Source organism: Ceratotherium simum, unplaced genomic scaffold, assembly GCF_057802395.1.
Source record: "Ceratotherium simum simum isolate JZ-2026a unplaced genomic scaffold, ASM5780239v1 HiC_scaffold_43, whole genome shotgun sequence".
Taxonomy (NCBI): Eukaryota; Metazoa; Chordata; class Mammalia; order Perissodactyla; family Rhinocerotidae; genus Ceratotherium; species Ceratotherium simum.
In genome coordinates, this window is record NW_028261259.1 from 2794207 (window position 1) to 2821781 (window position 27575).

The window sequence follows — 27575 nt, forward strand, 5'->3', positions numbered from 1 at the left end:
TGGAACCTGAAGGAATAAAGTCCAAGTGAAAAATATGTGCCAGTTTAAAACATGTCTGCAAATTCTTTGACAGTCTTCCCCTCAAGAGGTGGAGTCTTATTCCCCTCACTAGAATATGGCCTGGTCTTACTGACTCTAACAAATAGAATGCGGTGGAAGTTATACTGCATGACTTCTAAGGCTAGGTCATAAAAGGCAATACAGCCCCCACCTGGCCCTCTCTTTTGTGACGCTGGACCTTGGAACCCAGCCACCATGTTGTGAGGAAGTCTATATGAAAAAACTTCATATAAGTCTTGTGGCAGACAGCTCCTGCCAAGGTTCCAGTCAACATTCCGATACCTGAGTGAGGAAGCCATCAAGCTGACTCCAACCCCACCCACAACTGATGGAAAATGCATAAAAGACCCTGAGCAAGAACCACCTAGCTTAGCCCAGCAACCCTCAGAACTATGAGAGTTAATACTAATAAAATATTGTTGTTGTTTTATGCCTCTAATTTGGGGGTAGTTTATCGGCAACAATAGGTAACCAGAAAAGAACCTAAGTCAGGTTCCTAATTCTATCACATACCCAGAATAAGTAGGCCAATCATACTCAGCCTTGCATGCTCCAAATGGAAACCAAATAGTACCTGCATAAGAATTCTAGACTCCTGGAACCTAAGGGTTAGGAGAGCCCCTAGGGGTCATCTATTCTGATAGTTCATGCAAAAACATCCATTGTCAACTGGTGTTCTTGCTTAAGAATGTGTTCCTGATGTCCTAGGAGTTCCCTTATAGCCCCCAACGCACAAACATTTACATGCATTTAACTGAGTAATACCAGAAAACCTCCACTTACAGTGTGAGGTACATGTGTTATGAAGACTGTTTGTAGTATTTTGAGAAGCGAGAATAAATAAATTATTCAAAAGGCAAATATCCAAAAGAAATACTGCACTGGAGGAGATACACAATGTAGCTAACTCAAGGTTTTGTCTTTAACAAGACAGCTAAAGGATGAATTTGGAAATTGTCTTATAAATAAAGCATTACAAAAAAAAACAAACACTGTACCTGGACTAGAGTAAATGTGGAACTCTTTCTCTTTTAACTTTCTTTCCCAATGCAATTGGTTAAATAATTGGACTTAACTGAAATTCACAAATATGTTACTTTATTATCCACTGGTTATTTAAATCTCCGGCTACAGCAAGCTATTTAGAAACTCAAACATACTCCTAATGTGATCTTACATTTTACTGTCAAATATAATACATACTGTTGTAAGAGTTAAAAATATTTTACTAGCACAAGACATTCTCAGAAAATAAATTACTCTATAATTAGTTATTGAATATATTAATATTAGGTGAATACTACCAGTAGAACATTCACCAATCTGATTCTTGAAAAGTGTTACCTCAACATTCATTTAACAGGGCTAAAATGAAGTGATGTTCGCTTGGGAGATAGTTTGTAATAAAAGTGATTTGTTGCATATTTCAAAGCTTTTCTAGAAAAGATGATGGGTTTGGACTCAGTGATTGATAACCCACCACAGAATCCAAAAAATTCATTGACAAGCATGAGAACTACATTCACATCCTCCTGCTCATTAACACTGTGCTTTAGCTCCCTGAGCCACCCAATCATATCCCCTGAAACAGCAAGGACTTGACAGGACTATAGTTTTAATGGGTGCTGATGAATTGTTCAGTACGGCAAAAATATATAAAATGAAGCAGAACGGAGGGATAGTTGCTTCTATCATAGTTCAATGACTGGAACATCAAAAATGATTTAAGAAGATTAAGTAGTTACTTTAAATAACAAGCACTGTGTGGAATAAAATGGTCACTAAAAGCATCTTAAACTGAGTAAAGTCGTGATATGATGGTTACTTATCTGATATTTTAGTGATGGCTTTCTTTATTGGAAAAGCCAAGCGAATAGAACATAAAACCGTGGAAAAAAAAAAAACTGAAAAATCAGATCTAAATTTCTAAATTCTCTTTGCTTCTACAGTCTTCTTTGTACCGCAAATATAAGATTTAACAAAGTAAAAAAGGAAATTATGCTATTAAATAGAAAGTTCTATTTAGGAGTTAATGTTTCAAAAACTTTTCTTTCTATTTGGGCAGATATCCACATTACTAAGTTATTAAGTACAATTTTCCTTTTTCTTTCCAACAGCCAAAAAATTCAAAGTTAGTCTTGGTGAAGATTCAATTCACATCTTATAGATGACGCATCTCTTCTCCAAAACAAAGAATTTTGGTTTAAAGGTAGTCCCAAGGTGTAGGAATATCCTCACATAAATGAGGAAGGGGCAATATAAAGATTAAAATACTTTAATTCAACTTGGAGCAGCTGAGAAGACTACTTGGATACATAATTCTGGGGGTTAAGAATTAGTGCTACAATAAATAGGTACCAAAAAGATATATGGAGGAAAATGTAACTAAATCAAACAATATAGGACTTTAAAATACATAGGCATTTGTTAAAGACTTAGAGACTGAACAAGAGAAAAGAGGAAAATTAGCTGACACAGTTCCAGACACCCTGGGAGAAACTGAAAGGAGCATGTCACTTGAGGAAAGTCAAGTCAACAGAAAAACCAGGAAAGCAGGGAACACTTGCTTAGGAAACATTTCAAGAAAATCATAGTGAGCCTAGAGCAATGGATCCTTTTCCTAAAGCCCTGAAAATGGTGAGGCAGCTGCTAGAATGGGGTTCAGATAAATGTAAAGAGATCACCTTTCAGAAAAAAATTCTAGGGTTTATCTAAGAAATACTAAATAATTCAAAAACTTGGACTAAAAGGGATACCAGCAAACCTGGGGCTGAAAAGGGCAGATCAGGAAGGGTCTGATCAAAGCATTAAGCTGAATCAAGCTGTACTGATTACTAAACAAAGATATACTTGAAACTTATAACAGTTTCACCAAGAGCATATACCCTACTGTTCTTTCAAACTTTAGAAAAACTTTTTAAGACTTGAAAATACAACGTGAAAGAGCAGAAACAACTTTGGACTTGGAGGGCAATCACCTGGAATCCAGTTCTGGTTCTACTACCTACTGGGTTGTATCATTTAAGGGCAGGGTCGGGGGGAGATCGCTAAACCTTCTAAACCTTAGTTTCTTCCCGTAGAAAAGGCAATAATGTTGCCTGCCCGACCTAAATAAAATATATTCTGTAACTGGACAGTGCCACAGATTGCAATTATTAAAGGACCACTGAGAATGGATGCTGAAAAGGGAGCCTCTGACCTCAGAATACTATGTGTGCGTTTTGGGGGCCTAGGGGTGGTAACCTTCTTTGATCAAGTTGCAGCTTAGAAGGGATGTGCCCAGTGTGATAAGGGAAGAAAGGAACATTCACCAAGCCAGTCGCTTTGGCCAAGGCCCTAGTGAGCACCAAGGCAACAGTCAGATTGTGCTCTGTCTCTTCTCTGACTCCTGCTAAGGAGGACCATATAGTACACAGCTAGAGGGAGAACGGCAAAGAAAGCCAGAAGGCAAAAAGGGTGGTATGGGTACTTATAGCAAGAGTTACTGTATACTACTTCAGGCTGTCTGAAATGAGGAGGACAGCTTAAGGATATAACAGGGTATTGCACTAAGCAGTAAAGATCAGATCCAACCAGGCACAGACAGTTCTGGGATGTCTTACAGCAGCAACAGGCTAAGCAGCAGCTCCACATTCCACTACCCAGGCCTGAGCACAGAAAGATACTGGCCTCCCACCACTACCGCTATCACTGCGTCCATCAGTGCCAAAGTCCGCCTGCAGTGTCAAAATAGACCCTTTTGGCACCAGAGGTGACACATCCAAGAAGGCTTGTGGAGATCTGAGGTCAGACACATTTGAAAAAAATGTTTAAAATTCTTATGGAGAATTCTAAAGTGTTATACCATAGAAAATTAAAAGATCAATGTTAAATGTATAAAACCCATCATCCAAACCTAATGGCAAACTTCCTTACCCATCCATTTGAATATAATTGGCCTGCTACAATTAAGATCAATTTTGCATGCAAAAGGTAGCAAAGAACATCATATAATGATCTTCCAAGCCTTGAAATAAAATGCTTAATGGTTCAATTAAAGGATTGCATCTTAGTTACAAGAAAACAAGTTGGAGCCTGTTTTTTCACTAGAAACCTTCCAACACCTTCACTTTCTAGGATGGTATCTTTCACCCAAGGTTCTTTCTGAGTTTGCTACACTTTTTATAAACAGAAAAAACCCTACTCCAAATATTTTATACTGAAAATAATGTCAGTGGGATAACATTGGCATGTATCAAACGGTTATTAAAACACAGATAAAAGTTCTGATAAATCATAAATGCTAAAAAGGTAAATTTTTAAAAATCACCTTTTCTAATCAAATCCACTTTCTTTCTTGTAATTTGATAATCTGGAAAATGTTGAGAACTTAATTTGGATTATGGCTGAAATATAACATTATCTTCCTATTTTTAATATTTGCCAGAATTTGTTTAATGTCTGAATTGAACTTTCCCACAAATTATTTCTCCACTTCACTGACTTCTTCACTGATTGCTACTATTCTGCTGTGTACTATAAAAATGCCTCATATGAATCATAAAACTTACAGAAAAATGTTTGTATTTTAGTTAACCAGAGTTAACTGAAGTCCTTTTTGTTTCAATCTTTGTTATTAAAATATTCTTAAATATGTGAGTACACTTGTATTCTAGTGCTCACTTATGCCAGGTATTCAAATGCTTTACATATATGTTAACTCAATCATTATAACAACTTTATAAAGTAGAAACTATTATTATCTTCATTTTATAGATGAAGAAACTGAGGCATGGAGATGATACACAGCTAGAGATCTGGAGCCAGTTTCTATATCTTAGTTTATATCTTATATTGGCTTAGTTTTCTGTGTGATTAGTTCTTCTACCCAAAAAAATATACAGCTGTGGATTCCTCTTAACCAGTGTTTCTTAAACTGTTTCTCTACTTCAAGTCTCAATGATCTAAACTGACCTATAGTTAATCACCTTTAAATTCTTAAATCTTTTAGTGTGAAATGGATAGGACTCATTGAGCTACACTTTTTAGTTAAAAGATGACCTCCTGGGCAAAAATTTACAACATCTGAAAGGTGCAATCAGTCATTACAGCTATTTCCCTAACCCTAAGGAGTAAAGGAAATTCACAAACTACTAACATAAGTTATCAACTATTCTTGTTTATTCAAACCCCCTAAACCACAGCTCAAGATGGTGACCACACCTCTCAGAGAAAACAATGAATGTTAAGTTTTATATGAAGGGTATAAGTATCTCTGATTAGGACAAAAATCAGCTCTATAACATGGAAGGGAATTTTACATGCAATGTATATACATAGGCGTTTGGCAATTTTAATTTCCTTGATCTTTCAAAGAGTGTCATTGTAAAGAGGAAAAAGAAAATGACTTGGCTGAGCAGCAAGGTCAAGCCGTGGACTGGAGGCTGATATGCATGTACTAACACCACGGGAGGCTGGGAAAGACACCCTGCTCCTTTCCTGCATCTGTTTATGGGCACTGAGAGCAGACTCTTTTGGTTTAATTTTAAGTGAATTTCATCTGCATCACATAGAAAAAAAAAAAGAGATGAAATTAACATAGAAACCACAGTTCCCATCTAATACTTTTGATTTTTATTCATATTCAAATTCCACACATTTAAATTAAAAAAAAAAAACCCTTAGAAATAAACAAATTACCTCGAATGTAGCTCTGTGCTGCCATTATTATATTTGCTTCCTCTTTCCCAGACACCAAAATCAGGCACACGGTAAACTCTTTCTACACAAAATACAAGGTTTTGAATAAAAGAGACCTAAAAGAAACGAAATAAAACATAAGGACACATGCAGTAACAGGATCTTTTGATACTGATAAGAACAATTAGATACCATTTGAAAACCAAATACATACTTGCCTACTAGCACTTTTTTACCATGTTGAAACTCTTGTGATTATTACATTACTATTAATATTCTGCTATACCTGGCTTTTCAAATATAAAGCTTAAAATGAGAACCTAATATTATACCGTACAGATACAGAATTTAAATCCTGTCAATGCTCCAACGATAATTCTTCAATGATACACTTATTACTGTTCATGACTACTGTGCATCTTAAGAATTAAGAAAAACATAAAGCACTCTTTTATACTAGATAATAATATTTGGAATCTAAAATAGCCATATGAAATGTTAAATAAGCCTAAAACTTGAGAGATAAAAAGGTATTTCTCAGTTCTGCAACGAGCCAGTCCCATGTTGAATAAACCAGGAGTCTTGAGTCTATTACTCCTGGAGTCTAATTTTCCTCCTGCCTTTTCGACAGGTATAGGTACCCATTCTTTTTTTTTTTTTTTTTTTGTGAGGAGGACCAGCCCTGAGCTAACATCCAATGCCAATCCTCCTCTTTTTTTTTTTTTTGCTGAGGAAGACTGGCCCTGGGCTAACATCCATGCCCATCTTCCTCTACTTTATATGGGATGCCGCCACAGCATGGCTAACAAGCGGTGCGTCGGTGCGCACCCGGGATCCGAAGCGGCGAACCCCGGGCTGCCGCACCAGAACGTGCGCACTTAACCGCTTGCACCACCGGGCTGGCCCCTAGGTACCCATTCTTATAAACTCAAAGCTGCACTTGGAGGTAGGCTCCAACCAACAGGTCAGGAGTCACAGCTTCCATGTAAGGATTTCAAATATTTGATGAAGTTTACACTCTCAGAAGTAACTACGGAAAGCAAAGATTACGGTCAGTTCTTATTTAATAAAACTTTAGTCATTTTAATAAAGGCAATATCTTAAGTGGGCTATGGTCCTGATTATAGGGTTTTTAATTTAGTCATCATGTTTGGTTCAATAAGACAAACTGAATCTGTGCATCTAGCCTAGCCTTCATCTCAAGATCCCTCTCAAGTGGCAATATATATTCCCAACTGCCACCCTACACACACATAATTAATATAATGTATATACTTTTAGAATGACAGAATAATAACACTGAAAACCAAGGTAAGGTGCCACCAGTAGACCAGAAACTTTGAGAAATTACAGGAAGACAGAAAGCAGTAGGAAGGAATTGATCAAGAAATCAGAGCAGGAGCCGGCCTGGTGGCATAGTGGTTAAGTGCGCGCGCTCCGCTGCGGCGGCCCCGGGGTTTGCGGGTTTGGATCCCAGGTGCGCACCGACGCACCGCTTGTCAAGCCATGCTGTGGCGGCGTCCCATGTGAAGTAGAGGAAGACGGGCACGGATGTTAGCCCAGGGCCAGTCTTCCTCAGCCAAAAGAGGAGGATTGGCGACAGATGTTAGCTCAGGGCTAATCTTCCTCACACACAAAAAAAAGAAATCAGAGCGGAGGAAACCATACCCCTCAAAATGGTTCTTCATTGTAATCTAGCGTCTCTGGAAAGTCTCTAAGGCCAGAGTCAACATATACATTGATCAAGAGTTGAGCAGGGAGCAGTCTACCCAGATTCTCTTACAAATGATAGACAGCTGGGGCACTTGACACCTGCCTTTTCCATTCTCCATCCCAACAGAGAGATATTTGCCCTCAGGGCCAAGAACAGCTCACACATTTCAGTGGACAAAAAGGACCTAGGATGTTGGGGCCTCACAGAAAGATAACTGAACATAAGATAATTCTGGGTTTCCACAAAACATGCATCTATCTCACAACTTCTCTACCCAAGAGTGGAGCAGTACATACCTACAGTAAATTTTTTTTACTTTGATTATTGGTGAGGGTCTCCCTAGCTTTCCCAACCTCTTGCTACCGTGTCTACATACCCTAAGGAAAACCTGCCTGTATAAGAACTCTGGACCATTTTCACAAAACCTGGTGTCTTTGGCTCTTCCAGGGTCTTTCAAGTTATTTAGATTCTATGACACATACAGGAAATATGCTATACTTTGTCAGGTCTCCACGTTTAAAGCTTTGAAACCATCCAAACCTTCTTCCTTTCACGATAAACTTCTCAAGTGATAGTCCATATACCTCTTTCTTAATCCTCTTAGAAGAACTTTAGGAACAGGGTTAGGCCCAAGTAAGGCAGTCTGGTCAGGCTGTGTAATTGGTATAACAGGTGGCTAGAAAGGCATTTTTGGCTAACAAGCCCTGTGGGGAAAACTAAAATAACACTTACATTCCAGTTCTGCAAGTAAGCAGTTTGGAAACTGCCATTCCACTCCGTCTTAACAACAAGTAAAAAGCTGAACAGACTGAAAAATCAACAACTCTTCTTGGATCCATAAGAGAAAAGAGGACACAGAGCAAACTGCTGCTCTATGACTGGAAAGACAACAGGTGAATACAGGCAGTCACGGCTTCCTGGAGCAGAGACTCACAGGGGAAACCAACTTGGGAACTAGCACTGGGGTAGTAAAACCTTAACTGTAACTGACAAACTGCTCAGTTAAAAACTGAGAGTTAAAAACTCCAGGAGGACCCAGCCATAAGGGGGTTCCCACAATATTGTGAGATTTACCTCCAAGAGTCCAACTAGATTTCCATACTAAATATCAGAGAAAAATCCCCTCTGGCTTCCAACAGGGGGAGGGGAAAAGAAACCATTTTGAGATACACCAAAGCACTCAGTTTTTCTTAACAAGGCCTGCCATTGTGGGGCAACTAGTCAACCAGAGCTTGACCTGCTGGGTTATTATCAGAGCCTAACTGACCTGGGGAAGGGAAATACCCAACTCCAGCCAGCTCTAGCCTTCCACAAAAGGAAGCCCACCATAGCCATTCTGCCCTCTCTAAGGGGAGAGAAAAAAACTAAGAAACACTTGTGAAGTCCACAGTCCAGAAGCATAAGGCAACTAAAAGACTGAGACCTAATCATAGGACTACAGAGTGCTTCGCTTCCCTCCCCCTCACACCTCACCACCAGAACACTAAAGGCCTACTTACAGCAGATCCTTTTAGTTGGTACATCATGTCTGGCTATCAAGGCATACCAAAAGACAAAAAAACACAATTTGAAGAAACAAAGCAAGTACATGGCAGGATGTTGGAATTATCAGACTGAATTTTAAAAAACTATGATTAATATGATAAGGACTCTCCTGGGTAAAGTAGACATCATGTAAGAACGCATGGCCAGTTGTTATGAGAGGTTCGGGGATTCGATCGGAGACGTAAAAGACACTTTCCACTCCAAACAAATGGACTGAAGGTATATTTTATTATATAGAGGATAGTAAAGGTGACAGTCTGCAAACAGATCCAAATAGGTCAAATATTAAGAGGGAAAAAACATCAGCCCGACTGGAAAGGGAAAATACCCACATCGGCTGAAGAGAAATGACACAAATCAACCAGAAAGAGAAACACCAGGTTAACCGAAAAGAGAACACATCAAATCAATTACTTCATATCAAATCAATTACTTCACATCAAATCAGTTACTCACAACATCCACGCCCCACTGCCGGGAGAGCTCTGTCAATCGACGCGGCTGGGCAAGGATCACACGTCCTGGGCAAGGTGTCCCTTCCACAGGTGGAACTCTCTCTAGGTGGAACTCTCTCTAGGTTGAACTCTCTCTAGGGCTCAGTTTCCAGCAGTTTTTATACCATACGTAATTTTCAGAGTAAGCAACTACAGAGTTTGCAGAGCAAGCATTTAGTGTTCCCATGCACAAAATGGTTATCAGTGGCGTACGTGCACTGAGCCCCCTGGCTAACGTCCCAGCCCAGTAGTTGTGTACGTGCATTGTTCTCTTTGGTTATCGTCTCAGCCCGGCACAGATGGCCAGTCCATTCCGGGCTACGACGCTCCAAGAGCCTTGAAATGTTACAACTTGCAACTCTCTCCATGGGAGAAAGGCCAGTTCCCGGGAAAAGGCCAGTTCCCACCACACAGAAAGCAGCTTTGTATTTCTTTTTGTGCTGGTGGCTGTAGGTCAATGGAGCGGCCAAACATGGCTGTACTCATGTCAAGACACCAGTGTAATCAGAGAGAGGGGAATCCTAAGGAAGAACCAAAAGAAATGCTAGAGACAAAAAATTATAACAGAAATTTAAATTTCTGCTTTGATGGGCTTATTAGTAGACTAGACTGAAGAATCTCTGAGCTAGAGGATATGCCAACAGAATCCTTGAAAACTAAAAAGCAAAGAGAATGAAGACTAAAAAACACAGGACAGAATGTTCAAGGACTGTCAGACAACTAAAGAAGGTGAAACATATATGTAATGGGAAGATGGAGGGACAGAGAGAGGGAGGGAGGAAAAAGGAAGGAAGGAAGGGAGGGAGGGAGGCAGGGAGGGAGGGAGGAAGGAAGGAAGAAAAGAGAAGAAATATTTAAAACAATGACGTCTGAGAAGTCCCCCAAATTAATGTCTCACACCAAACCACCAAACCAGATGATAAATGCCAAAAAAACTACACCTCAGCATATCGTTTTCAAAATACAGAAAATCAAACATAAAGAAAAAAACCAGAAAGAAGTCAGAGGAAAAAAACACCTTACCTATAAAGGAACAAAGATAAGAATTACATCCAACTTCCAACTTCTCAGAAGCCATGCAAGTGAGAGTGGAGTAAAATATTTAAAGTGTTGAGATAAAAAAACTATCAACCTAGAATTCTGTACTCTGTAAAATTATCCTATAAGAGTGAAGGAGAAATAAACACTTTCTCAGGCCAATAAAAATTGACAGAATTTGTTGCCAGTAGATGTGCCCTGCAAGAAATGCTAAAAGTCCTTTAGAGGGAAGGAAAATAATATAAGACAGAAACTCAGATCTACATAAAGAAATGAAGAGCACCAAAGAAGAAATAAGTGAAGGTAAAATAAAAAATTTATTTTTCTTATTTTTTTTTTGCTGGGAAAGATTTGCTCTGAACTAACATCTGTTGCCTATCTTCCTCTCTCTCTTTTTTTTTCTCCCTAAAGCCCCAGTACATAGTTGTATATTCTGGTTGTAAGTCCTTCTAGTTCTACATGAGCCGCCACAATATGGCTACTGACAGACAGGTGGTGCGTTTCTGCACCTGGAACTGAACTCAGGTCGCCAAAGTAGAGCACACCAAACTTTAACTGTAGGTCATCAGGGCTGGCTCTATTTTTCTTATTCTTAATGGATCTAATATATAACAGTTTGTTCAAAATAATAATAGCAACAATGTAATTGATTATGTTTATGAATATACCCTATGTATGCTTATATATACGTGAAATGAATAACAGCAAAGATAAAAGGGAAGGAAAGAAGGAACTAGGGTTATTTTGTTATTATAAGGTATTGACACTATATGTGAAGCAGTACGGTGTTATTTGAAAGTGAACTAGGTTAGTTATAAATGTATATGGCAAACTCCAGGGCAACAAGTAAAAAAGCTAAAAAAAAAAAAAGAAGTGTAACTGATATGCTAAGAAAAAAGGGAAAATGAAATCATATAAAATACTCAATTAAAAAGACAAAAGGCAGAAAAAGAATGGAAGACAAAAATAGACAAACAATAAGGGCAACAAATAGAAAACAGTAAAAAATATAGTAGATAGTAATCCACCTGTATCAATAATCACTTTGAATGTCAATGGTCTAAATGTATCAAGTAAAAGATAAAGATTGTCAAAAAACATGGCCTAATTATATGCTGTCTATAAGAAACCCACTTTATATATAAAGATACATAGATCACAAGTAAATGAATGGAGAAAAACACACCATGCTGACACTAATCAAAAGAAAGCTGGAGTAGCTATTTAATTTCAGAGAGAGAAGAATTCAAAGTAAGGAAAAGTTATCTGGGGTAAAGAAGGGCATTACATAACGATAAAGGAGTTAATTCTCCAAGAAGACATAACAATCCTTAATGTGTATGAAACTAACAACAGAGCATCAAACTAAGTGAGGCAAAAACCAATAGAATTGGGAAGAGAAATAGATGAATATACTATCAGGATTGGAGACTTCAACTCCCCTCTATCAAAAACAAGCAGATCCAGCAGGCAGGAAATCAGTAAGAACATAGTTGGACTCAACAACACCATCAATCAACTGGATATTACTGACTTCTACAGATGATTTCACGTAGCAACAGCAGAATACACATCATTCTCAAGCTTACGTGAAACATTCACCAAGACAGATCACATTCTGGGCCATAAAACATACCTTAACAAATTTAAAAGAATAAAAATCATACAATGTCTGCTCTCAGACCACAATAGAATTAAAGTAGAAATCAACAAAAGAAAGATAACTGGAAAATCCCAAAATATGTGGAGATTAAACAACATGTTTTTAAATAACACATGGGTCAAACGAAAAAAACCTCAAGAGAAATTAAAACACATTTTGAGGGGCCGGCCAAGTAGCGCAAGTGGTTAAGTACGTGTGGTTTGCTGCAGCGGCCCAGGGTGCGCCAGTTTGGATCCCGGGTGCGCACCAACGCACCGCTTGTTAGGCCATGCTGTGGCAGCGTCCCATATAAAGTAGAGGAAGATGGGCATGCATGTTAGCCCAGGGCCAGTCTTCCTCAGCAAAAAAGAGGAGGACTGGCATCGGATGTTAGCTCAGGGCTGGTCTTCCTCACACACACAAAAAACATATTTTGAGATAAATGAAAATACAACTATTCAAAATTTGTGAGATACAGCAAAAGCAGTGCATAGCAAGAAATTTATAGCACTGAATGCATATATTAAAAAAGAAGAGGGGTGGGCCCGGTGGTGCAAGCGGTTAAGTGCGCGCACTCTGCTGCGGTGGCCCGGGGTTCACCGGTTCGGATCCCGGGCACGCACCGACACACCACTTGTCAAGCCATGCTGTGGTGGTGTCCCACATAAAGTGGAGGAAGATGGGCATGGATGTTAGCCCAGGGCCAGTCTTCCTGAGCAACGAAAAAAAAAAAGAGGAAGACTGGCAGATGTTAGCACAGGGCTGATCTCCTCACCAAAAAAAAAAAAAAAAAGAAGAGAGATCTAAAATCGACGATCTAAGTTTCCACCCTGGGCAACTACAAAAAGAAGGGCAAATTAAATCCAAAATAAATAGAAGAAAAGAAATAAGAATTAGAGCAGAAATCAATGAAATTGAAAACAGAAAATCAATAGAGAAAAATCAACGCAACCAAAAGCTGGTTCTTTGAAAAGATCAATAAAATGTATAAGCCTCTAGCCAGGCTAAGAAAAAAAAAGAGGACACAAATTACTAATACTAGAAATAAAAGAGAGGACATCACTACAGATCCCACGGAAATTAAAAGTAAATAAAGAAATATAATGAACAACTCTATGCCCACAGATTTGATAGGCTAGATAAAATGGAGCAATTTCAAGGAACAATTCCTTGAAAGACACCATCTGCCAAAACTCACACAAGAACCAACAGACAATCTGAATAAACCTATATCTATTAAAGTAATTGAATCAATAATTAATGAAATTCCAAAACAGAAAACACCAGGTCCAGACGGGTTCACTGGTGAATTCTAACAAACATTTAAGGAAGAAATTATATCAACTCCCTACAATCTCCTTCAGAGGACAGAAGCAGAAGGAATATTTCTTAACTCATTCTACAAGGCCAGCATTACCCTAATATCAAAACCAGACAAAGACATTGTAAGAAAAGAAAACTACAGACCAACATCTCTCATGAACATTGATGCAAAAATGCTCAACAGGGGCTGGCCCCGTGCCATAGTGGTTAATTTCGGCACCTTCTGCTTCAGCAGCCCAGGTTCGCAGGTTTGGCTCCTGGGAATGGACCTATACCACTCTTCAGCCATGCTGTGGTGGCAACTCACATACAAAATGGAAGAAGACTGGCACAGATGTTAGCTCAGGGCGAATCTTCCTCAGCAAAAAAAAAAAAAAAATATCCTCAACAAAATATTAGCAGATTGAATCCGAAAAAGTATAAAAAGAATTACATCCAACAACATTTTTCACAGAAATAGAACAAAGAGTCCTAAAATTCATATGGAACAACAAAAGACCCCGAATAGCTAAAGGAATCCTGAGAAAAAAGAACAAAGCTGGAGGTATCACACTCCCTGATTTCAAAATATACTACAAAGCTATAGTAACCAAAACAGCATGGTACTGGCACAAAAACAGACACACAGATCAATGGAATAGAATCGAAAGCCCAGAAATAAACCCACACATCTATGGACAGCTAATCTTTGACAAAGGAGCCAAGAACATACAATGGGGAAAAGAAAGTCTCTTCAACAAATGGTGTTGGGAAAACTGGATAGCCATATGCAAAAAAATGAAAGTAGATCCTTACCTTACACCATACACAAAAATTAACTCCAAATGGATTAAAGACTTGAATGTAAGACCTGAAACTGTGAAAGTTCTAGAAGAAAACATAGGCAGTACGCTCTTCGACATCGGTCTTAGCAACATCTTTTCAAACACCACATCTGACCGGGCAAGAGAAACAATAGAAAAAATAAACAAATGGGACTACATCAAACTAAAAGCTTCTGCACAGCAAAGGAAACCATCAACAAAACGAAAAGACAACCTAACAATTGGGAGAAGATATTTGCAAACCATACATCTGATAAGGGCTTAATCTCCAAAATATATAAAGGACTCATGTATCTCAACAAAAAAACTACCAACCCAATTAAAAAATGGGCAAAAGACCTGAACAGACATTTCTCCAAAGAAGATATACAGATGGCCAACAGACACATGAAAAGATGTTCAAAATCACTAACTATCAGGGAAACGCAAATCAAAACTACAATGAGATATCACCTCACGCCCGTCAGAATGGCTATAATTAACAAGACAGGAAACAACATGTGTTGGAGAGGATGTGGAGAGAAGGGAACTCTCATACACTGCTGGTGGGAGTGCAAACTGGTGCAGCTACTATGGAAAACAGTATGGAGATTCCTCAAAAAATCAACGATAGAACTACCATATGATCCAGCTATTCCACTGTTGGGTATTTATCCAAAGAACTTGAAAACACCAATTTGCAAAGGTACATGCACCCCTGTGTTCATTGCAGCCTTATTCACGATAGCCAAGACTTGGAAGCAACCTAAGTGCCCATCAAGGGACGAATGGATAAAGAAGCTGTGGTATATATACACAATGGAATACTACTCAGCCATAAGAAACGACAAAATCCAGCCATTTGTGACAACATGGATGGACATTGAAGGTATAATGCAAAGTGAAATAAGTCAGAGGGAGAAGGCCAAATACCGTATGATTTCCTTCATTAAGTAGTAGATAATAACAACAATAAACAAACACATAGGGACAGAGATTGGATTGGTGGTTACCAGAGGGGAAGGGGGGAGGGAGGAGGGTGAAAGGGATAATTCGGTACATGTGTGTGGTGATGGGTTGTAATTAGTATTTTGGTGGTGAACATGATGTAGTCCATGCAGAAATAGAAGTACAATGATGTACACCTGAAATTTTTGCAATGTTATAAACCAATGTTACTGCAATAAACAAAAAATGAAAAAAATAAAATAAAATAAAATAAAAAATGAAAAAAAAAAAAAAAAAGAATTACACACCACGGCTAAGTGGAACTGATCCCAGGCATGCAAGGCTAGTTCAACATTAGAAAATCAATTAACGTAATCCATCAGATCAACAGAAAAAAAAGAAAAATCACATGATGATATTAACAGATGCAGAAAAGCATTTGACAAAATCCAACACCTATTCATGATAAAAACTCTCAGTAAACTAAGAATAGAGGGGAACTTTCTCAACTTGAAAAAGACTATCTACATAAAACCTATAGCTAAAATCATACTTATGGTGAGAAATTCAATGCTTTCCCACTAAGTCGGTACAAGGCAAGCATGACCCCCTCACCACTCCTTTTCAACATGGTACTGGAAGTCCTTGCTAATCAAAAAAGGCAAGAAAAAGAAATAAAAGGTATACAGATTGGGAAGGAAGACATAAAACTATTTTTGTTCACAAATTACATGATCATCTCTATAGAAAATCCAAAAAAAATCTACAAAATAACTCGAACTAATAAGTGAATATAGCAAGTTGCACGATATATGTTTAATATACAAAAGTCATTCACTTTCCTATATACCCAAAATGAACAATTTGAAATTAAAAACAGCACCCCTCAAAATGAAATACTTAGGTATAAATCTAACAAAATATATATAAGATCTATATATATATATAAGATCTATATATATAAGAAAACTACAAAACTCTGATGAATGAACTCTAAGAAGAACTAAATAAATGGAGAGATATTTCATGTTCATGGATAGGCAGACTCAATATTGTCAAGATGTCAATTCTTCCCAACTTTATCTGTAGATTCAATACAATCCCAATCAAAATACCAGCGAGTTATTTTATAGGTATCTACAAACTGATTTTAAAGTGTTTATGGAGAGGCAAAAGACTCGGATAGCCAACTCAATATTGAAGAAAAAGAACAAAGTTGGAGGACTCACACTACCCAACTTCAACAACTACTATAAATCTATGCTAATCAAGACAGTGTGGTAATGGCAAAAGGACAGACAGACAAATCAGTGGAAGAGAATAGAGAGCCCAGAAATAGACCCCCATAAATACAGTCAACAGATCTTTGACAAAAGAGCAAAGGCAATACAATGGAGTAAAGACAATCTCTGCAATAAATGGTGCTGGAACAACTGGACATCCACATACAAAAAAATGAATCTAGAGAAAGACCTTATACCCTTTAAAAATTAACTCAAAATGGATCATAGACCTAAATCTAAAAGCAAAACTATAAAACTCCTAAAAGATAACATAGGAGAAAACCTAGATGACCCTGGGTTTGATGATGCCTTTTTAGATACAACACCAAAGAGACAATTCATGAAAGAAATAATTGATAAGCTGGACTTCAATAAAATTAAAAACTTCTGCTCTGTAAAAGACGTCAAGAGAATGAGAAGACAAGTCACAGATTGGAAGGAAATATTTACACTAAAGATACCTCTGATAAAGCACTGTTATCCAAAATATACAAAGAACTTTTAAAACTCAATAAGAAAACAATCAACCCAATTATAAAATGGGCCAAAGATCTTAACAGACACCTAACAAAAGAAGATACACAGATGACAAATAAGCACGTGCCAAAGGATGCTCCAAGTCATGGCATCAGAGAAATGCAAATTAAAACAACATTAAGATACCACTACACACCTATCAGGATGCCCAAAATGTGGAATATTGACCAAACGCTGGCAAGGATGTGGAGCTACAGGGAATCTCCTACATTGCTGGTGGGTATGCAAAATGGCACAGACACTTTGGACTATAGTTTGGAGGTTTCTTACAAAACTAAACATACTCTTAACAAACGATCTGGCAATTGCACTCTTTGCTATGGACCCAAAAGAGTTGAAAACTTAGGTACACATAAAAACCTGCATTCAGATGTTTATATCAGCTTTATTCACAAATGCCAAAACGTGGAAGCAACCAAGATGTCCTTCAGCAGGTAAGTGGATAAATAAACTTTGGTATATCCAGACGATCCTACTTGGAAAAAACACCATGTCATCTCCCTTAAGAACTTGTCTTGTATCCACCCTTCAGACAATATGAACCCGCAATTCTATGGGATTCCCTGATTATGTAATCACCACAGAATTATATAGGGTGAGGTTTTGGTTCAAAAACGTTTTGATCAGCAGTTTTTGACTCTATGTTTTATGTGCTTTTAAAAGAACCCACCAATTTCATTTCCCCATCAATTCTCATTTCTTTTCAGTTTTCTTTGAAAATTCATTTTGTACTGTGTGCCCATGTCACTGACTAGGTTCCTCAGAAACTCAAAGGTGGGTTTGGAAACAATTAACTGTTTTTCCAAGTTGTTTCTTTTCCTTTTGTATGTTAAGGAGATGTAACCACCAGCCATCCTGAAACTGACCAAATGAGGCACTCAAGGGAGATGTAACCACCAGCCATCCTGAAACTGACCAAGCCTCACCACAAGAGCTATGCCCATGACCTTTGCCTTATTTTTAAAGCAAAGATCTCTCCAGGAGGAGCTTAGGTCTCATTATGTGGACGCATGTTCTCCAACTGAGCCTCTGCAAGTGAATACCCACCTCTCCCTTTTGAATATTCATTCCCCAACGAAATAAAAGTTGCTGCTTCCCTTTGTTCAGGGATGCCATGACTTCAGAAATGATTCCTCGTGGCCTCCTATTTGCTGCAAATACACTTTGTGAGACAACTTCTACTGGTGTCGAGTCTTATTTAACTCACCAGGAGGCGAGCTCACTTGGTTCAATAACACCTGTTCCTCAATTTATCTCATTTTTAATTCATCACCAGCAATTGTCTTCTCCATCAACTGACAAAGTTATCACTTTGATGTAGTTTTTATAAAGATATATTATGCTTACATGTTCTAAACATTTCAAAAGTGTGAAGTCATCAAGTCTTTCCAGGCTGCATTCATTTCTACAGCACTTGCACAGCCACCACTGCTCTAAAACTGGGCTGAAGTCCAGGAACCTTGTTGTCACGCATGAACAGGTTTGTTCTAACCCCTGTGTCTAATTCCAAGGACAAATGTTTGTTGTTCTGTTCATTGAGCTATACATACATGCAGCAAAGTACACACAAATCTCAAAATTCACAGCTTGATAAATAAACACATGTCCTTGTCCAACGACCACCAAGCTTAGAGTACAAACCTCCCAAAACCCCACTAGTCTTCAGATGGCACCACATCTCAGAATCAATTCCTGAGATCAGACCCTGCACACAGTGTGGGGCAGTCAACAGACAAGTGCTCAGAGCCTCAGGCTCAACCGCCAACAGGTTGTGTGGCCTCCAGCATATTATTAATCACTCTGAACTTTCATTCTCCTGGCTGTACAACAAAGATGATGTGACCAGTGTCAATGTCACTGTGTGAATTACATGAGACTGTGCACGAAAATCACTTTCTCTGCATCTGACATATCATTGCTAGTTCCCTTCTCCCACCACAATGAGGAAACTAGGTTGGGGGTAGTAGAAACAGACCTGTAGCAAGGTGGCCACAGGCTTGCTCTAGGCATTCAATAATTTTGCTACATTATTCTGTGTTTGCAGTCACAGAAATCAAATGAATTGGCAGGGGCCACCTCCCACAGCAGGCCTGCTAAGACTGCCCACTTGTGGATGCCTCGAGATGTTCATAAAAATGTAAATCTTTCCACTTTAAACCTAGTAAAACAAATTATAGATGTATGCATGTATATATCTGTGTGCGTACATTTGTATGTATTTGCATGTATGTGTATGTGTGTGTGAGTGTAAATTAATGTATGTACACGTGTGCATGTATGTTAATTTGTGCATGTTTAGAACAATTCTTGAAAACATGCATTTTTAAAATGTTGTTTTGTATTCTTTCGGCACATTCACATTTGATAACCACTATTAAATATTGGTTATTTCATTTGAGATTCTATGCATTACATTTGGTGAGTAATTTGGTGTTTTCTACTAATTGGAAGTGATGGTAACTTTCCTAACAACAGATACCTGAGATCTTCAAACTCACCATCTAGTTTGCAGTTTCCCCATGTTCTCTCCTACGCGGGCAGAATAATGTCAAACAATATGAATTTAGTAACTCTCTTGGTGAGAAAGACTGATCCCAAGATACACTTTTAAAGATAAGACTTGTTCATAGAAACTGAGCAGCCAGGACACCTGTAGATGCTGGCAGGTGACCTCAACTCAAGGGAAAAGCATCCTGGACCACTTTCTAAGTGCTGGTCATGGGGCATAAGGTAAACTTCTTGCCCTCAAATTTTTCAGTTTAGTCTTAATATTTACCTGATTAAGATTCCTCATTTTGCCCCCCTAGCATCTTCTGGTGGTTTTTGGAAAACAGCCCTGCTCGCAGTCTCTCTATGGCCCACCAGATGATGCAGCTTTTAGAGAAGGTTCCTACTAAGTTATTCTAACTGTCTGTCTTATCAGACCCGAGCATGGGGGCCCAATCTCAGTATTCTTTCAAAGGGGGAGGGCTTCTCGATCACCTTCAGCTACCTGACCTAAATTCCTGTACTTGCAGAGGGGAAAAGGCTAAGACTTCCTCAGAGCAAAAGGCATTTTAATTATTAATCCTTGCAGTTTTTGTTCAATGCAGATTGAGTTTTTTAAGTATCCCATTTGGCCGTTTTTCTATTATTTTCTTCTAAGTTCATAATGAAAGACAGCTTTCCGTTAAATCACAAAATCTAGTTTACAATTTACTTTTCAAAGACAGTGTGGTTATTAGGAAAACATAACTTTCAACATGAGGCACCCAGATCTATAATCTTACTCCCATTGATTTATGTAGAAAACAGCTAAGATTGTCTCTTGACCTCTCCTGTTCCAGTTTGAATGGAGAACCCTCCACTGGCCATGTCTGCATCTGCTGTCACAGTTTAGATTTCTGCTGTCCCAACTAGATGAAATCTCTTCAAAGACAGACATTGTGTCTTATTTTTGCCCAATTAACAAATATAATTTGAGAGCCTGCTAGACACCAGACACTTTTCTTGGCACTGGGATAGCGGAGCAAGCAGAGAAGAGAAACCCCCACCTCGTGGCGCTTGCCTTCTCGTGGAGCAGATGGACATTCAGTGTAATAAATAGTCAGTTGTATCGTGTATCTGACAGTGAAGAGTGCTATGGAGACAAAGCAGAGAAGGGTGGCTGAGATTGCCCCCAGCATCCAATGAAGTGCACGATTCAAACACTATTGAACACAACTATATTTAACTAAAAGGAAATAGAATCTTTTGAAAATATTTTGAGAACGGAAGATAATGTTCAAACAATTCACTACTCTTGTATAAAAATGCCTGCAAGGAAAATAATGAAGGACGTATTAACAGTGTGTGTAGGACAATACAATTTAGTCAGAATGTCCAGGATGTAGAAGGCATTCCATTAGCCTCACTGCATAAGGAATCAACTCCATGTGTAATATTATTCACTATAAACCAGTTCCTGGACTCCTGCTGGCACCTACTGTGTGCTTAATAAATACTTTTAATCCATAAGTGAAGGAGAGCAGAGGATAGAAGGAGGAGGAGGAGATCTTGTTTCTAACATATGAGAGCGAGGAGTGAAATCCAGTGCTCTCAGCACTCTAAGGGGAGAATCAAGGGTTAGTGTTGAGGACAAGAGCACTCCAGATTGACCTCTTTATTGGAGAAAATTCTGAGTAAACTATGCAGACTTAGGTCCTCTCTTGGCTCATTTACAGCAGTGAATAGACTGTCATCATCATTTGGGCAAGGATTTTTTTATCCTAATTTCTTAAAATACTTTAATAATTTGAGAAACTCGTGTTGTTCAACTGTTTTCATATTTTGATGTGTCTAGAAAGCCTATTTGAAGACAGGAATGGCTATCTGAATCATACACGCACAATGCTATTACTTGCAGCTTAGTATTTTTTACTACTTCTACGGTAAACAAAAATTATTTTGCCTGAAACTGTAACCCTTCTTCCCTTGGTAAATCTCCTGTCTGACCATCTGGTTCTTGAAAAAGAGGAGTGCTGCCCTCACAGCCTCCACACTCTGTGGCTCCAGGTGGGCCCTGACCCTGGGTGAATCAGCATACTCCATCCCCCAGAACAATGGTTGGTCCAGGAAGACACACCTGACTCTCCAGGCCAGTCGGCACCTCCAGGAGTTTCCTGTCCAACTCTCTGGGGAACAAATCTCCTTCACATTCTCCCAACTCTTTAAAGATGTGACTCCTGAGCTCCCAGCAGCTGTATGTTCAGCTGTGTGAAGAAAGCCATCAGACGTACAAGAGCATGAAGCTGAGACAGAAAGAAAAACAAAAAGCAAAGACAAAATACAGAGATCGAAAGAAAGAGAGATAGAGAGAGAGGAAGAGGGGTGGGTACTGGGAGAGAGATTGCTGACAGTGATGCTAGGAGATGCCTTACCTCCTTTACATTTTTCACTAATTTTGTCTCCTACTTTTGTACTTTTCCAATAAATCCTATTTTCATTACTTTAGTTCAAATTGGATTTCTGTTACAACCTAAAAAATATGGAGTGCCACAGAAATTAGACTCAAGCGTGGTGTCACAGGGAAATACTCCAAAATATAGCTGTGCTGAAGTGAGAGAAGTGGGTCTGGGGAGCAAAGACCCTTGAGTCCCGGCCACTCACAATGAGGAGTCCTCATTCTGGTCGCTCTTCTAAACTGGACATGTAACACCTCCAATTGTCTCAATGAATTGGAAAGAAGGCAATGTTATCCCCATTTTACTAATGAAACCTAAGCTTACATAAGTTTATGTAATAAGTTTATGCAATAGAGTGGAGTTTTGTTTAATTCAAAAAAGGTAATACGTGTTTTTGTCATGGATGAAAGATTTAGACTAATATTGAAGGCTGTTAGTCTAGAGAGGAATAACAGAAAGGCCTGGAGACCAGGTGCAGGAGACAATCCCTCTGGAGCCAACCCCAAGACCACTTACCAAAGGGCTGGAACTCTGTCAGCTGCAAAGCCTCCATCTGATGGTAACCAAAGCTGGTAGTGTTAGTTGTCTGGAACATCATGAAACACTTTCCTGTGTGAGAACTCACATCTGGTTCTACTGTCCCATCATTTTTGGGTTTGGCTCTCCTTTTTTCAACAACGGTATCTGCTGATAGAGATGGGAGAAACCAGCAGCCTTTCATTTTCAACAAAATACATCATAACCTATTTTTGAAAGGTTCTGGCAAACACATTTTGCACAAATTTGTTTTTCTCCTCAATCACTGGATTTGCAAAGAAATGGTAAACCATGTGTATTTGATTAAGTTACCATTAACTCTTTGAAAAAGCTCTTTAGAAGAAATGTTTAATGGACAGAAATCCTTGGAAATCTTTGTTTTTGGACCAAATCTTACCATTTTGTTGAAATGAAATGAAACTTGAAATCAATGCATTGAATTTGAGTCCACAATTGGCACTCTATATTTGACTAAATGTAAAAAAGACTGAAAACACAATAAGCAACATAAATTATACATATTGAATGTGTTATGTTTTAGAATATTCTCATTAGTTTCAAAACAGCATCCTACCATTACTAAATGGCATTTACTTTAAGTGAGTAACTATGACTATATGTCTCACAAAATGTAAATTAAATTTAGCAATAGGTTTACACAATTGTAATCTCATAACATGTTATAGTCTCTCAAGTGTAAAATATGAATAGAAAAACCAGAACTGGTGATTTTAAGGAGTCAATAAGACTTTCAAAGAGGTTTAACTTCATCTTGAGTATCAGGAGTAGAGCAGCAATTAAGTGATGCTCTGAGAACATATTGGGTACTGTCTACTGGCTCCACGCAGCCCCTCACTATCGCTTATATCTGGATATCTCTTCTGAGGCCTCATCTCTCATTTCCGTCACCCAACTGCGCACCTTACACTTAATCTCCTCGCCATAACCTCAAAACTAATTTGTCTAATTAATGCAAAGTTTCCCCTGTTCTCAAACTGGTTTTTCTCTTTCTTCTTCTCTTTATTTTCCTGCTGATAACCGAATTGTAAATTTCTCTACCACTTATTTTTTTTAACAGCTTTTTTGAGATATTAACTGCAAAGCACAAATTCACCCAATTTAAGTGGACCATTCGGCATACATTTCCTTTTTGTCTTTACACAAAGGTCGTCTTCTCAGTGATTTCTCTCTAACCAGTTACTTAACTTTTCAATACCTTTTCATCAATAACTCCCAGATATTGTCTTTGCTTTACATTTGCCACTTACCGTTTGCTTTTTTATTTTTAACACATCTTAACAAGGTCAGGGTTTTTCATCTGTCTCATTTGTTACTACATCCCCAGTAAGTACAACAGTGGCCGGCACAGAGTAAGCACTCAATAAATATTTATTAATGAATGAAAACTCATGAGAAATTATGATAAATAGAGACGGAATAAGAACTATTGGATTTAGTGGTAGGGAAATAAGTAGCGATCCTGTCAAGAATAGTTTCAATTAAATAGCTGGTGTAAAACAAGATCATAGTGGCTAAAAAAGTGGAAGAGACCCTTGTGCACTGTTGGTGGGAATAGAAAATGGTACAATCTCTGTGGAAAACAGTATGGTGGTTTCTCAAAAAATTTAAAAATATAACATATGATCCAGCAATTTCACTTCTGAGTATACATCCAAAGGAATTGAAAGTGGGGTCTTGAAGAGATATGTGTACACCCATTTCCATAGCAGCATTATTCACAATAGCTAAAATGTGGAAGCAAGTCAAGCGTCCATTGACAGATGAATGGATAAACAGAATGTGGCATATTCATACAATGGAATATTATTCAGCCTTAAAAAGGAAGGAAATTCTGACACCTGCTACAACATGGATAAACCTTAACAACATTATGCTGAGTGAAATAAGCCAGTCACAAAAGGACAAATAGTGTATGATTCAGTTATATAAGGTCTCTAGAGTAGTCAAATTCACAGAGACAGAAAGTAGAACGGAGGCTGCCAGGGGCTGGGGGAGGAGGGGGTGGAGAGTTACTGTTTAATGGGTATAGAACTTCAGTTTTACAAGGTGAAAAGTATTCTGGAGATGGATGGTGGTGATGGCTGCACAACAATGTGAATGTACTTAATGCCACTGAACTGTACTCTTAAAAATAGTTAAGATGGTCAATCTTATATGTGTGTATTTAACTACAATGAAAAACAACAACAACAAAAACAAGCAAAAAAGTGGAAAGTGAGGAAAAAATTAACGCACTGAAACCCATTTAAAAGTTTAATATGTGGCATGCAGAAGAGTGATAATTAAAAAAGGATGTGGGATCAGGGGAGGTGTTTTAACATACAGATATGGATTTACATGTTAGGAAATATAAAGAAGTTGAGAGAGAGAAGTGAGAGAGAATAACTGAATAAATCAAATAGTCTGAGGAGGCAAGAGGAGATGAGATCCAGAGAACACACAGGGAAATTAGCCTACAGGAAGGAGGAAAGACAGAAAACACGATATATAAAGATGCAGATAAATGTGTAGCCTTGAAGGTAAATTTTAAGAGAAATTTGTCTCTTACTTCTGTGTTCTTTGTGATGTCTGAGAAATGGAAATCCCTGGAGGTTTGAGGATGCTAGGGCATACTTGAAAGAACTGTTACATAAAATGGCAGAGAAGGAGAAAGAGACGACTCACAAAGTGTAATGACACAGTAGGCAGAAGGGAGGGTCCAGATGAGGTTGCTGACTGTACTGATAGTGGTGTCAGTCTAGACTTGGTACGTAGATTTAAAGTTGCTGCAGTCCTCACGTTTCATTCTGTTATTGATGTTTTCTCAATTTTATGGGTGTAGGGTCATTGCTGTGCTATTCTTATCTCTACTAACTGTTCTTGGAGCCGTGGAAAGATGAGGAATATGAAAGCATTGGGTTTGAGGAAACCCGGCTCCGGGGGTGCTGAGGTGGCTGTGTCAGCTCCCATGAATGATTCCACAGGCTGCAGTTGAACCTTAAGCAAATTAGGCTCCAAATAAAGACTGTTCTTTCAGCTTTTGACTCAGAGATGAGCAGAATAAGTGGGGAAGGGGCCATATATTGGGATTTTCTCTGGGTAACAAAATAAGGGAAGATACACTTCGATGAAATTTTTACTTATCTGTGGAGATAAGTAATTCCATAGCGGAAAGAGATACCTACTAAATTTTATAAAGTGGCCGTGAATTTGGGGTATTTAAGTAACTGATCTTTTTTTTTTAAATTATCATTTGTATGTTTATACCACTGTCTTGATAGTTTTGTGGGCAACGCACCCAGATATGATTTATAATGTTAGGTGGAATAGGGTGGAGTTCTTGGCTGTGGACCTGTTGGAGCAGGAGCTATAATGCATGCCCATCACCATCTTCTCTTCTTGACCCCGAAATGTGAGAAGAACAACAAAAGAGACTGCACAAGACCATGCCGTATTGTCTTACCTTTCCTGGGAATCCAGAATTTTTACGTTTTTCTTGTATACATAAAACAGAAGATCTCCCCGCACCACTTTCCTTCAAAAATTGTAAAAATACACTCTGGACAGGACGGCCCTCTGAGACTCTGACTTGCTCTTTCTTTCTCTTCTTCCACATGATGACACAGTGGAAGTGGACAGAATGGAGAAGGCCAAGGCTGCGGCCCTAAGATTTGGTGCAAAGTGGTGACCCCAGGAAATCTGGCCAAGGTGAACTAAGACAGCTCTAGGCTTCTCTCTGTGTCTGTCCTGGCTTTTGGCAGCCCTGGATTCTTTTTAATCAGTCTTTCTTCTAGTTATATTGACGATGGCTGACACTAAGGCTTAGACATTAAAGGGAAATATATAGGAGTGATATTTAGTGCTTTCTTTGAATTGAGAATATTCAGACCTTCCTGGAGTAGGAAAAAAAAAAAGTAGTGCCCTCTACATGGTCCAGCACATTCGCTAAACATTGGGTTCTGAGGCCATTGGGATCTCTTGCCCAACCCCATTAAAAATAAAGGGATATTTTGATTCATTTTCCCTCTTGGTTTGTTTTAACTCCCTCTAAGTCTTCTTAGAGGAGAAGAAGTGGCTCAGTTAAATCAGGATTCAGAAATTCAAAAGCCTACTCACAAATTCCATTGTAAGATAATCTTACTGCTACCCCAATCAACATTACTAACATTTTCGTCGGGTTCAAGAGCCTTCAAAGACATTATAAAGGTATTTCTAACAACCTAAGCCTGGAAATGTGGGTAAAGGTAGAGGAATAAAAGCATTAGAAAATAAATATCATAAACAGGTAGGATTTTATTGATATTCCACCGAAAGCCACCCTCAAAGAGGAAGGGGGAACAGGAAGACCCTGGACGACCACCCTTCCGACTTGTAAGCACATTCGGTCAACAGGAGAAAGCACCACAATAGAGCCACATGGATGGCAGAATACAGCTTCTGGGAGGACTCACGATGCCTTCTGGGAAGATGTTACTACAGCAGCTTTGTGTGAAAAAACGAAATGTGATTAGGGTGAGAAGAACACAAATAAAAGAGATAAAGTTAGTGAAATTTTGGTCAAAAAGGAGATTGGTTCCCAGGTCACTTAGGACCTCAGATGTAATGCAAATGAGATCTTTTTACACTAATAATTGTAATAGCTAATATGTGTTGAGCACGTGTTATGTGCCAGACACTGCAAGCGTGATGTGTATATTAAACAAATGTACAATATGTAATGTTACAACAAGAGGAGAAACACAAAGAAACCCAAACCTGGGCACATCATGGTCAATTCCATCAAGTTAAAGATAAAAAGAAAATCCTAAAGGCTTCTTGGAGAGATGGCTGTTTCTAGGGATGGAATAGGAAATATACAAGATGAGGCTGGTGCATCTTGTAATGACAGAAGTAAGGAAGCAATTATTAAAATGCACAAAGATGCAGTCTGTCAAAGGGACACAGGAGCCATCCTAAAGAGCTCCCAATGGCCGAAACTGGACCAACTGGAGGAACAAAATAGAGTTATTTGGTCATAACCCAAAGTATAAATAGATATCTATGAGCCCGT

The 27575-nt window shown here is 38.5% G+C and overlaps 2 protein-coding genes across 2 annotated transcripts in view; both read right to left on the reverse strand.

Annotated features, from left to right (window-relative positions):
• Window positions 1–8979, reverse strand: part of LOC147911391 (phosphorylase b kinase regulatory subunit beta-like) — a 44931-nt gene extending 35952 nt beyond the window's left edge. The window contains exons 1-2 of the mRNA XM_087428006.1: window positions 8953–8979; window positions 5740–5855 (exon numbers count right to left, since the gene is read on the reverse strand). Of these exons, the coding sequence (XP_087284132.1) occupies window positions 5740–5855; window positions 8953–8979 (143 nt within the window). The remainder of the gene's footprint in view (window positions 1–5739; window positions 5856–8952) is intronic.
• LOC147911390 (uncharacterized) overlaps window positions 1–27575 on the reverse strand; it is a 176622-nt gene that overhangs the window by 65794 nt on the left and 83253 nt on the right. The gene's annotated exons all lie outside the window — the stretch shown is intronic.